Here is a 13,448-nt window from a genome sequence, read left to right on the forward strand (position 1 = left end):
GATTAAGCGAATTCACACCTAGAGGTGAAAGACTGGTCCCCGGGGTCTTCCTCGATTTTTTTCGCCCACTATAAAAGCAGCTGCTCAGTAACCCGGAAGACTGAATGGTGGGGACGTGGTGCAGACCTGGCTGGAGAGGAGTTGGGGGACTGGGAGGCTCCCTTCGAGACGGAAGGGCTGGGGGAGGCAAGTGCTGTGGGTCCGGGCCCTGCCAGGCCTGCTGCCCGTGGCCCCGTTCGGGCCGACCACGACGTAGTAGCTGCTGAATAAATACTTGTGGAATGAAAGTCCGCGTTCCTTCCCGGACACGTCCAGGGGCCGGGCCGCCGCGGTTTCCTTCCAGCGCGCTCGCCCACACCTCCCCGGGCGGCGGCTGGGCGCTGGGCGGGGGACTTCCCGGGGCGGGGGCGGACGGAAGGGGCTGGATGCCCGGGGCGGGCACGTCCAGCGCGGGGCTCTGCGGGCCGAGCGGACGTGGACGACGACCAGGGTGGGGTGGTCAGCCGCTACTCCGGGTCTGGCCCGAGTCCTCCCAGCGGGGCCCCCCCGGAGACAGGGCGGGACGCGGCGCTCTCGGACCTCGGGACTCGCCTTCGCTGTCCGCCGCGAGGCCCGTGGGGCCCCTCGGGGCTCGGAGGTCCCGGAGGGCCGGGCGCCCTTGCAGAGGCCCCCGGACGCGCTTCCCGGCGCCGGCGGGGCTTTTCATACTTTCTCCCCCACCCCTCGCCCGGGGAACCGCCCCGGGGTCCGAGAGGGGGTGCGGAGCGCCGCGCAGAGGGACCCTTTTGTGCCCTCGCTGTTCGCTGGGACCTTCTGCTTCCGAAGGGAGCCTGCCCACACCCCTTTCCTCTCGGGGAAAGTCTTGTGGTTTCCCTGGAAGTCGGAAAGAGGTGGAAGGAGAGGGCTGCGGAGCGCTCTCTTTAAGTTTCCCGTTCCGAAACTCTTAAAAAAAAAAACAACAAAAAACTCAACCGTTCGGCCGTAAGGAGACTTTAGGGGTCCGGTGGAAGCAGCGAGACGTGCATTCCTCCGTCCTCCTCCCTCCCACCTGGCCCGCGGCCCCCCTCCCCCGCCGCCGCCGCCGCCGCCGCCGCCGCAGCCGCCGCCGCCGCCACCGCCACCGCAGCCCGGCTAGGGCCGGCGCCCAGGCCCGCGCGCGGAGCCGCGGGAGCGGCAGGGTTAAACCCTGGAATGTGGCGGCGAGGAATGTGCATGCAGATGAGCCGGGCGGGGGGCGGGGCGATGGGCGGGCCAGGATCGGGGGCGTGGTGGGGCGTGGTGGGGGCGGGCTAAGGGCGTGGCGATGGGCGGGTCCATGCTAATAGCACGCAAATGAGGAGCCCCGTCGCCGCCTCGGCCGCCGCTCCGCCGAGCTTCCCGGATCCGAGCCCAGACGGCGGCGGCTCGGGCAGCCTGGGCGCCGCGACCCTCGGCGGCCGCAGGGGGACGGGGAGGAGGAGGAGGAAGAGGCGGAGGCTGCGGCGGCGATCGCGAGGAGGAGGAGGAGGCGGAGGAGGGTTCTCTCGCCCGCTCCGACGCAGACATGGTGGACTGATCCCCGGCGGGGCCGAGAGCAGGGTTTCCTGAGACGCCCCCAGTTCCCGCGCGTGGCCCCCGCCGCAGCCCCGCAGCCCCGCGGGCCCCCACCCCCTCGCCGGCGCCGGGATCCGGGGTGCGGCGGCCGGGCCCGGGCAGTCGCGTTCCCGCCGCGTCCCGCGCCCGGGTCCCCTATGGAGGCGCCGCCCGCCGGCGAGGCCGCCGACCATGCCTAGGAGGGCCGGGAGCGGGCAGCTGCCGCTACCCAGGGGCTGGGAGGAGGCCAGAGACTACGACGGCAAGGTTTTCTACATCGATCACAACACCCGGAGGACCAGCTGGATCGACCCCCGGGACAGGTGGGCGGCCGGGCCGCGGGGCGGGCGCGGGGACCCGCCTCGGGAGCGCGGCGGCGGCTGTTGTCCAGGAGACCCGGCCGAGCGGCGGCGCGGGGGGCGTGGGGCGCGCGGGGCGTCGCCGGCCCCCGGGGGGTGCTGCCGAGAGGGGTCCCGGGGAGGAGGCGCGGGGACCGTCCGCCCGAGCCGGGGCTGCGTCAGCCAGGGCAGGCGCCTTGGCCCGAGGGGGCCGCGGAGAGCCTCCGCAACCAGGCCCCCCTTGGCCACCACCTTCCCGAGCGCCCCGGGACCTTAAGACGCTCGGGGCGCGGAGGCGAGGGTGGGATCGACGCCCTGGGCGGGCGCTGTGTCCAGTTAACGGACCCAGAAGGGCCACCTGAGCCCTGCTCGGATCCCGCCTCCGCCCGCAGTTGACCAGATGGAGGCTGGAGGGCACGTTCGGCCTTGGTGGCGGGGCGGGGCGGGGCCCGGGGCCTCCCGGAGGAGGAAGGCCCGAGCGCCAGGTGGGGGGTCACCCACTGGCCAGGCCACCTGTGGCATCTCTGAGGGCCGTCTTTGGCTTCCAGCCTCGAGTGCACTTTCTTGACCCGGGGCGCGCCCGCGGGCAGGCCGGAGGCCCCGGGCGTGGAGGGGGTCGGGGCGCTGGGCCCGGGTGGTGGGTGCAATTGACTTTGCCTCTCAGATTCTGGAGACGCTTGTTTGGGGGTTTACTGCCTGGTGTTTATCTTCACCTGAATACTTGAACTGCCTCCCAGATCTTGAAAAGGCAGATTCTGTTTTGAAATAAGAAGTGGTGACATGAACCGTGGAACTGAACCTTGGTTATTGAGGAACTAGCGGACTTGAGCTTACCATGTGTTCCTGTAAGTTTTTAACACACTTTTTATTCCTGCTCAGAAGCGAAGAGGAAAAACGTGACATTCTAAGAAGTGTAGGAGCTGAAGTTTAGCTGAATGGTCACAAACATTGTTCCTCTCTTCCATCTTCCTTTTCACCCTGAAAAAGAAAATGTCTCATAGTTAGATTTTTAGAAGAATAATAGGAAAGATTTCTAATAGTAAATTTGTAAACTGTCTATTGAGGAAATATTCCTACTTATAAATTTAAATAATATACCATTAGGGAAAGTTCCACATCTTAGATGGTTGTCATTTCTGAAATTTCTTTTCCACCTTTGTGTGTTATTCATACTTTATGTTCTCAGTTACTTTTATCCTAAGAATATTGCTTTTGAATGCTATTAAAGAGCAATTATAAGAAAGTCACAAGTGGCATTATAAATTTATGGAGCAGTCCTTGTTAAATTATCCATGAAGGTATCAGTTTAGGTTTCGCTCTTGAAATGAGAAGACATCTGTGCTGAGGTCGAGTCTTGCTCCAGCCTGGCTGCCTGTTGCTGGCCTGATGAAAGTTATGACAAGCATCACACCTTCACAGTCTCTCCAGGCGTGTTAGCTGTTGTCATAAACTTCACGCTCCAAGCCAGTTATTGCACTTTGAAACTACTTAACAGATAGTAAATGTCAGTGATGATGGTATGCACCCAACAGTGGCTTTTAAGGCACCTGTATAAATACTTGACTTTAACAGTTGTAGGGTCATTCTTTCTGCTTTCTGATACTTGGAGTTTCAGGTTATTGAAACTTCAATGCATTCTTGAAATATTTAGGCATTTGAGATCTCCTCTGCTTCAGTTTACATGATTTGTTAATATCATCTCTCTTGTGTTTACCAATAAGGACTACAAAACTATGTAATGCCTGGGTAAAGCAAATAGAAAGTGAAGTAAAATTATATGGCTTGGCTTATCTTTATCACCACTTCTTAAACAAGTTAAGCATGTCTTTTATTTTAAATTGTTAATGGATTAACAATTATCATGAACTCTGTTTTCAGGAAATGTGTAACCACTTCATTTGATGGGGACAGACAGTTTTGATTAAGGTGATTTGTTATTATTCCAGTTTTCCTTGAAGCTGTTGTGTCTTTAAGTATTTATAGATCTGACTGGTTATAAATATTTCTGGATTTCAATAATAAGAGTTTTCAAGATATTCTGCAAGATCAGAGTCAGAGCTGATATACTTAGTTTAAATTTGGTTGTGTTTTCTCTTAGGGCAGTGAAGCGTCTATACAGTCTTGCTCACTAGTGTAGAAAATGATCGGAGAGGTTATTTGAAGGAACCTGTGGGCAGTTTTGTTACATACTTGCCAAACATGTGGACAAAGAGTTGTCATACCGGTCAGTTGGAGTGTGCCCCTTCTTTTTACAGGATCAAATGAGAAATCCTGAAAGAAAAGTGACTTGATAAACTGTGGGTCTGCAGTACTTTTTAACTTTAAAGCCATTATGATTATTTACCCATATTTATGTTCAGAAAAATAATTTTGTATTTTTAGTGGTCTGTCAGAATCTGCAAGGTATTTCTGATTGCATAGGTAATTATGCAGATGTCTTGGAGGAAGAATGGGGGATTTCACAGCAACATAATTTTATTAAATAAATGGTGATTTTAACATATTGAAGTATTATTTTAAAATGCTTTTAAGCTTTTTGGAGGTTGATGACACAATGCAGACTCTGCTGTGACATGATCAGAGCTCTCATTGCTTCACCTTTATTAGCTGATAAAAAGCTCAGATGAGTGTCTGAACCCCTCTGAAGCTGCATTTTCACCTCTAAAATGAAGATCATACCACCTGCCCCATTGGGGTATCTTGGGTGCCCACGATGAGGGCCCAGCCAAAGACTAGTAGTTGTAGTGTTGTCATTCCATTTCAGGAGCCCACTGGTCCTTCAGGGCAGCCCTGGAAAGAATAGATGTTTTAACATTCATTTTCTCAGTGTTTAGCGTGTGATAGCCCCTGGACTAAGCTCTTTAACTGTGATCTCATTTTATCCTGCCAGTAGTCCTGAGAGGTGGGTGTTGTTATTATCTTCCAGTTACAGTTGGGGAAATGAAATCACAGGGACCATTGCTGTTACACGTGGAGTGGGGATTGGAAGCCAGAGAATCCAACTGTAGAGTCTGTGTTCTCTGTCATCCCTCTAGATTTACTGGACATCTGGGCATGCTCAGGGGTCTTTGCGTGGAGGACAGCCTCTTTGCCTAGGGTTGATTTTTTTAGGCTGATTGACCAGTCTTTTTTCTTTTTTTTTTTTTACTTTTATATAATTTTTTTCTGTTCTATACAGTTTTTAAATGTTGCTTCCATGTATAGTTAATACACAGTATTGCCTATATTCCCCGTGTTCCACAATACATCTGTCAGCCTGTCTTACACTCATTAGTTTATACCTTTCACTCCCTCAGCTGTGTTGCCACCCCCTACACTGCTAATCACTAGTTTGTTTCTGAGTCTGCTTCTTTTATATTGTAGTCACTAGTTGGTTGTGTTTTTTTAGATCCCATGTATAAGTGATATCATATAGTATTTATCTTTCTCTGTCTGACTTATCTCACTTAGTGTAATACCCTCCAGGTTCGTCCACATTGTTGCAAATGGCAAATTTTTTTTTTTATGGCTGAGTAAGTTCATTGTATACATACATATATATATATATATATATATATATATACACACACACACCACGTCTTATCTATTCGTCTGTTGATGGACACTTAGGTTGTTTTCACGTGACCCATCTTTCTTGGTCTTCAGACGATCCTGTCAACTATCTAGGATTCTCTGATGCCTGAGCTCGCCACCCAGGGTGAATGCCTTGGGGGTGTGGGCTGGGACCCCTCAAGCTGACCCCACTGAACCACAGTGCTGGTCCAGCTAGAACTTGGCAGTTCAGTGTTCTCTTGAGCACGTTAGAAGTTCAGTTTGGGGAAGAGTTAAGGGCTCCGTATGAATGTGAAGAGATTGCAGTTTTACTGTAACAGCCTTGACTTTGCCCTTCCTCTCCCCCTCCCCGAGTCCTGGGGAAAACTTCTCCTCCATGTCCAGGAGTCCTTGGCAACCCTCCCCACCCCAAGTGGACCAACTGTTCTTCCCACCCCAAGTGGACCAACTCTGCTCCCTCACTCACCTCTTATTTTGCTCAACATAGGCCCCCTTTGACCACACCAAATGGTGTTTATGGTGGGCCATAGATCATGGCCAAATGGCCCAGTGCTTTAAAAAAAAAAAAAGTCCATGTTTTCTCCTATTCAATGAAGGAGAAAAAGTTGGAGTGTTGGGTTTATTTGCCTCTTGGAGGAGTAGGTGGCTAAAGCAGACAGGCATCAGGGCCAGGATGAGTGGTTTTACAAACTTCCAGTGGAATTCTCTTCATTTTCTGTCCTCAAATTGGATGTTACAATAACTTGGTCTCATTGAATTTAAAAGATTTATCACCACATAAAGCGACTTGCTAAAGAGCCCGCCTGCCAATGCAGGAGAGACTAAGAACTCAGGTTCGATCCCTGGGTCAGGAAGATCCCCTGGAGGAGGGCATGGCAGCCCACTCCTGTATTCTTCCCTGGAGAGTCCCAGACAGAGGAGCCTGGTGGGCTACCGTCCATGGGGTCGCAAAGAGTCGGACACCAGTGAAGCGACCTAGCACACACACAGGCAAAGCTACTTTACATTAAAACAGGCTGATGGGCCGTAATCTCTGGTTTATGGCTTGCGTCAGACGTTGAGGAACTTGTACTTTCTGACTGGTGGGAAAAAATCCTGGGGATTGGGAAGGGGGGACAGGAAGAGGATGTCAGCTGGGTATCACTGGTGTCTAAGTTAACTTTGGCTCTCCACACCCAGCTTGTGGCACCTGGTTAGGCTCTGTGGAAACTCTGTGTTACCTTTCTTTCAAAGTCAAAGCAAGTAATTTTGCTCAACATACTGCTGGACTGCGAATTCTTCAATATTGCTGTCTGTGTCCTCTGTATCTGGTAGGTGTTAAACGAACATTTGTTCTGTTGTTTAGTCGCTAAGTCATGTCAGACTCTTTTGTGACCCCATGGACTGTAGCCCGCCAGGCCCCTCTGTCCATGGGATTTCCCAAGCAAGAATACTGGAGTGGGTTGCCATGCCCTCCTCCAGGGGATCTTCCCAACCCAAGGCTCGAACCAGCATCGCCTGCGTTGCCAGGCAGATTCTTCACCACCTGGGAAGCCCAATGAGGAAAGTTTGTCAGGTTAATGAAAGAATACAAGTGGAGCTACTCTCGTTTCCAATTTCTTATTGTTGAGGGTTTCAAAAACTATACCCATAACCACCAACAACCAGAGACAATTGATTTTCCAGTTAGATTAAAAATAATGAGAGCATTAAGCCGCTGCATTTTGACTAACAGCATAAATATGTGAATTACATATGAGAGCAAAGAACATAAAATCAACCCCAACTGTCTTGATCACAGTCGCCCTTGTCATAGATGGCTGGGGATTGTCCCTCTCCAGGCCCTGTCCAACCTGAATGCCAAAATGCTTACTGTGATTTGAGTGATTATGGTATTTGAAGTGTGGAGAGGTTCTTAGAAGGTTTTTTTTCCCTTTTTAATCTCTCTGGGAAGCCCTAATTTAAACATAACTGTGCTGTCCTCCAAAAGTTCCCAGCAGAAATACTTCTTGTTTTCAACAGTTGGCTGTGATGCTAGCCGGAGTGAGCTGTGGGTGCTGAGTACATGACTGAGATTTCTCCCCTGACTTTTACTGGGCCATAGATTGCAGTTTAATTTTGTTAGAACTCTCAGGACAAGAATTGCCTTTTCCAAGAAAGACTATTATTTATGAATAGGCAGTTGATTGATTTTTAGCAGCAAATCACTTAAGTTGTGAGCTACATAATCAGATGCCGTGATGTGTGACCTGCAAGCCAAGATCTCACTTTTCTGTGGGTGAGCCCTGCTGGATCTTGTTCCGCCTGACTCTGGGGCTTGGACATGTGGCCCTGTGGATGGCACGTGGGTACTTTTTCTGCGTGGACGTCTAGGAAAACCACCGTAGAGGAGTATAGCCAGCCTCACGGACCCGAGGAGGGACTTGAACCGCACTAGCCCTGATGCAGTGTAAATCCCAAAGACTGGGCCCTGGTCCTGTGTACAGCCCTAGTCCCATGAACTGGACTGAAATGGGTTGAGCTGATTGCCTATTCGAATTTTGGGCTGATTTCTTCATCCATTTCTGAAGCTCCTTTAATTGGAAGAATCACCACAGAAAGATGAAGAAGAGGAAAGGGATTTTTAAAGGCACGTTGTGTATGTAAGTTGTAGGTTAAAAACGATTCCCCAAATATATAGCTTCAGAGTGTTTTCAATGTCTTGAGTGTTTTTTTCCCCAGCTATTTATTTTTTACTGAGATAAAACATCACATAAAATTGGCCATTTTAAAGTGCACAGTTCAGAGGTTTGTTTTTGTTTTTTTAGTATGTTCATAGTGTTGTGCAACTGTGATCATTATGTGATTCCTGAACGCTTTTTATCACCTCCCAAAGAAACCTGGTACCTATTAAGATCTCACTGCCCACCCTTTCTCAGTCCCTAATGCCTTTGGAAAGCCCTGATCTACTTTCTGTCTCTATATTTTTGCCTAACTGGGCATTATAAATGGAGTAATGAAATATATTTCCTTATGTGTCTGGCTTCTCATATTTAGCATAAGGTTTTCAAGATTCATTTATGTTGTAACCTGTACCAGCGTTTCATTCCTTTTTGTGACTGAATAATATTCCATAATGTGGATATACCACACTTTGTTTACCTATGCATCAGCTTTGGGCATTTGTATTGTTTCTAATTTCTGGCTACTATGAATAAATGCTGCCATGAACATTTGTGTATGATTTTTATATGACTGTATATCTTTAATTCTCTTGGATAAAATACCTAGACATGGAACTGCCAGGTCATATGTTAATTGTATGTTTAACTTTATGAGGAACTGCCAAACTTTTTTCACAGTGGCTGCATCATTTACATTTCTACCAGCAGTGTGTGAGTGTTCCAGTTTCTCCACATCCTCACCAATGCTTGGTTTTTTTTTTTTTTTTTGAGCATTTCTAGTGGACATGAGCTAGTAGAGCTAGTATCTTACTGTGATTGTTTTTTTTTTTTTTGTTTGCCACACCTCACGGCATATGGGATCTTAGTTCCCCAACCAGGGATGAAACCCATGCCCCCTGCCTTGCAAGCATGGAATCTTAACCACTGGACCATCGGGGAATTCCCTTACTGAGGTTTTGATTTGCATTTCCCTCAGTGTTTTGATAGTCTCAATATGACCCAAGTTTTCTCCTTATATCATAGCCTTTTTGCCTTTGCTACTGTACCCACCTTTTTGTGCCTCTCAACAGGCAGAGGAAGAAGAATTAGGGTGAATTGAAAGTAGAAAATCAAAACCACAATGAGGTACCATTACACGCCAGTCAGGATGGCTGCTATCCAAAAGTCTACAAGCAATAAATGCTGGAGAGGGTGTGGAGAAAAGGGAACCCTCTTACACTGTTGGTGGGAATGCAAACTAGTACAGCCACTATGGAAAACAGTGTGGAGATTTCTTAAAAAACTGGAAATAGAACTGCCATATGACCCAGCAATACCACTTCTAGGCATACACACTGAGGAATCCAGATCTGAAAGAGACACGTGCACCCCAATGTTCATTGCAGCACTGTTTATAATAGCCAGGACATGGAAGCAACCCAGATGCCCATCAGCAGATGAATGGATAAGGAAGCTGTGGTACATATACACCATGGAATATTACTCAGCCGTTAAAAAGAATTCATTTGAATCAGTTCTAATGAGATGGATGAAACTGGAGCCCATTATACAGAGTGAAGTAAGTCAGAAAGATAAAGAACATTACAGCATACTAACACATATATACGGAATTTAGATAGATGGTGGCGATAACCCTATATGCAAAACAGAAAAAGAGACACAGAAGTACAGAACAGACTTTTGAACTCTGGGGGAGAACGTGAGGGTGGGATGTTTTGAAAGAACAGCATGTATATTATCTATGGTGAAACGGACCACCAGCCCAGGTGGGATACATGAGTCAGGTGCTCGGGCCTGGTGCACTGGGAGGACCCTGAGGAGTCGGGTGGGGAGGGAGGTGGGAGGGGGGATCGGGATGGGGAATACGTGTAACTATATGGCTGATTCATGTCAATGTATGACAAAACCCACTGAAATGTTGTAAAGTGATTGGCCTCCAACTAATAAAATAATATTAAAAAAAAAAAAAAAAGAATGTTAAAGAAAGTAGAAAATACTGATAAGGTACATATTAATTTTTGTCTTCATCTTGGATAAGATATTCTAAGAGGCATAGATGTGAATTGCATAGATAACGAATCATAATCTGTGTGTATGTAAACAGCCAGCTTATTTGATGATTTGATGTTTAAAAACTTTAAACAAGTAATATATGGTAAGAATTAAAATCATTAAAAAAAAAAAGGGGGCAGAAGAAGTGTGATGCCAAAGCTTCAGCCAGGCGATCGAGGTAAATGTCCGTAGCGATAAGTCATGTTGAAGTACCACTGATACGATGTGATGGCCACTTTTTCTGTGTGGTCTTTCTCCCAGAAAATCAGTCGAATCATGAGGAAAAAACCCCGCCAAATCTCCGTAGAGGGCATTTCCCGAACTGTCTGACTAGTATTCCTTAAAACTGACGTGGTCATTAAAACAAGGCGTGTCTGAGAAGCTGTCCCCGCCTAGGAAGGCAGGATGAGTATGCAGTAGGGTCTCATGACAGGATCCTGGGACAGAAAAAGGACACCACGTGAAAGCTAAGGGAACCTGCATCTTAGGTAATAACAGTGTATCAATATTGGTTCATGGATTTGAAAAACCTTAACCGTGGGGGAAACTGAGGGTGGGGTGTATGGAAACTCTGTACCAACTGTTTGCTTTCTGTAAATCTAAAACTGTTCTAAAAAATTTCAGTTTACTTTTAAAAAAAATTACAGAAAAACACGCAAAACAGTTGGAAGTGTTTTTCTTTCGTCAAAGTGTGACCATACTATATAATTATGGTTTTTTGGTATACTTGCAAAGCAGGGTGGGCCAACTATGGCCCAAGGGCCAAATCCCAGACCACAGTCTTCTTTTTGTGGACCCCTCTAGCTGAGAATGTGTCTTAACATCATTAAAGGATTATAAGAAGCAAAAACAAAGAAGAATATGTGTCCGAGATTGTACGTGGCCCACAGAGCCTTAAATATTTACTCTCTGGCCCTTTTTAGAAGAAGTTTGCCAACCTCTGATGTCAAGTGAAATGAGAAAGCCTTTAAAATATTTTTTGCGTGCATGCGTGCTCAGCTGTTCCAGTCGTGTCCAGCTCTTTGCGACCCCGCGGACTGTAGCCCGCCAGGCTCCTCTCTCCATGGGATTTCCCAGGCAAGAATACTGGAGTGGGTTGCTGTTTCCTTCTCCAGGGGATCTTCTCAATCCAGGCATGGAACCCACGTCTCCTGCATTGGCGGGCAAATTCTTTACCACCACTGAGCCATTAGGAAAGCCCAAAATATTTTATACAAACACTTAAAAGAAATAGTAGCCTTTTATGAGAGGATGGCATGTTTATCAGTGATCATTGACCACCGATTTCACAGTAATTTGGACTCTAGGCACTGTTGTATAAAAATAAATCAGACATGGATGCTGAATGGGAGGAGATGCCTTGTTTCTCTTACTGCTTTTCTTCTAATGACATACAGCACACTCCTGAAAGTTTCCCAGACCTGTTCTTGCCTGTCTTAGCTGGAATTGTACACAGGGAAAGGAGAGAAACAGGCAAAAGAAAATCCCACAAGCTCTTGGAAGTATCATAGCTGTTTGTGTACAGTTTATTCTTGGAAGTATAAACATTACAGTGATCTGTGTTGATCATTGGAAGGGCTGACTTTCCCAGGGACATCTTGATAGTATTCATAAAGCACCGAGTTGGTGATGATGATCAAACAGAAAATAATTCTGTGTATTCTGTTTACAAAGCTGTCACAAGTGCAGGTGTTGCAAAGAGGCTGTGAAGGGGTAAAATCATTTTCCTCTGCAAATATTTTTTCCTACACTATTAACCCCGATGTCAGTAAAGAAATCACAGTTCTGAGAAGACAGCAGTGAGTAGCACTGGAATCAAGGCCCATTGGGAAGTGGACCAGGAGTTGGGTAACAGAGTTGAGTTCTGAGAGCTGTTCTTTCATTCCAGTAACTTGGGAGTAGTGAGTGTGGTTCCAGTGGAGAATCTGAGCAGAGATGTGCACTTAACCAGCTTCAGTCTCACTGGGGGTGGAGGTAGATTTAATTTTAAAGAAATGTAGACATTATTTGGGGGGCTTCCCTGGTGGGTCAGATAGCAAAGAATCTGCTTGCAAAGCCAAAGACCCGGGTTTGATCCCTGGGTCAGGAAGATCCCCTGCAGGAGGGCATGGCAACCCACTCCAGGATTCTTGCCCATGGACGGCGGAGCCTCGCGGGCTACAGCCCATGGAGTCGCAGAGTCAGACATGACCAAGCGACTCACACTTTCACACTTTAGGACATTATTTTGACTTAATAGTGACTTTCAGCCAAGTAAGCGTCCCTGTTTTTTTCTGGGGAAATGAGTATGTCAGGAGTAGGCAGGCAGAGAGCCTTTGCTAGAGCCCATTCCCGCTGTGTTTTCTCACAGGCTCTAACGTGAGTACCGAGTTTGCAGGCAAGGTTGGCCTAGAGAGATTTGTGCTATAAACGCCTGATGAAAATTCTGACTTAGTGAGAGACCAGGAATCACTTTACTGATACCGCTCCATTGTATGCGAGGGTGGTTTCGTTAAGTGGCACTGTTAATCAAATGTAAAGCGTGGTAGATAATGTTTACTCTCAAAGGTTTGAAGAACACACTGTTTTGTTTAATGCAAAACTTTATAGTTTTCCTTTGTGTTGTGGTTTTAAATAGAAATGAATTGAAATGCCAATCTTTTTATTTTTTTTTTCTTTTTGAAATTATGACCTGAGGATAAGAGTGTGCCATCCCTGTGAAAATCCAGAGAAGAGTCAAAGCAGAGGAACAGGTTAGATTCCTAGCCCTCCTGCCCAGCACGATAGCTGCTAGGAATGTGTGGCTATTTAAATCAATCGGAATAAAATAAAGTTAAACATGTAGCTCCTCACTAAATATTTAATCTCACTAGCCGCATGCTAAGTGCCCAGTAGCCGCGTGTACAGATATAGAGCATTTCTGCCAGTGCGGAAAGCTCTGTCGGACTGCACTGTCCTAAAGTGCTAGGGAGGTTGTTGGATTCAGGGAACTGAAAGAGCCCGTGAGGCTGCAGTGCAGAGATGGAGAAAGAAGGGACTCATGAGAGGAGGCAGAGAGGTAAAAAGGGTGTCTGATCAGGGATGCCTTGTACACCATCATATTTTAAGGGCATCTGGGAGCCATTGGAGAGTTTTCAGTTGAATGGAGCAGTGATGGGGCTTGTGTGTGGGGGGGTGGGTATGTGTGTGTCCTTGCCCGTTTTTAAAAAAGAGATCATTACTCTGTGGAGAAGGAATCATAGCAGCTATTGCAGTCATGTAGTGCAGGTGAGAAACAGTCAGATCTTGAACTGGAATGATGGCTTTGGCAATG

General features: G+C 47.7%; 2 protein-coding genes across 5 annotated transcripts in view; one reads left to right on the forward strand and one right to left on the reverse strand.

The window, feature by feature from the left end:
• DCTD (dCMP deaminase) overlaps positions 1-1,049 on the reverse strand; it is a 116,084-nt gene extending 115,035 nt beyond the window's left edge. For 2 of the 4 annotated variants that reach the window (XM_065947245.1, XM_065947242.1), the window contains exon 1: positions 127-941. The gene's annotated coding sequence lies outside the window, so the exon portion shown is untranslated. Of the gene's footprint in view, positions 1-18; positions 942-972 lie in introns of those variants that run through there. The other 2 variants (XM_065947250.1, XM_065947247.1) reach the window with 2 other exon arrangements.
• A 327-nt stretch (positions 1,050-1,376) lies between these two features.
• Positions 1,377-13,448, forward strand: part of WWC2 (WW and C2 domain containing 2) — a 145,716-nt gene continuing 133,644 nt past the window's right edge. The window contains exon 1 of the mRNA XM_065946625.1: positions 1,377-1,895. Coding sequence (XP_065802697.1) covers positions 1,765-1,895 — 131 coding nt within the window. The 5' untranslated portion in view covers positions 1,377-1,764. The remainder of the gene's footprint in view (positions 1,896-13,448) is intronic.

This window comes from Muntiacus reevesi, chromosome 10 (assembly GCF_963930625.1).
Source record: "Muntiacus reevesi chromosome 10, mMunRee1.1, whole genome shotgun sequence".
NCBI lineage: Eukaryota > Metazoa > Chordata > Mammalia > Artiodactyla > Cervidae > Muntiacus > Muntiacus reevesi.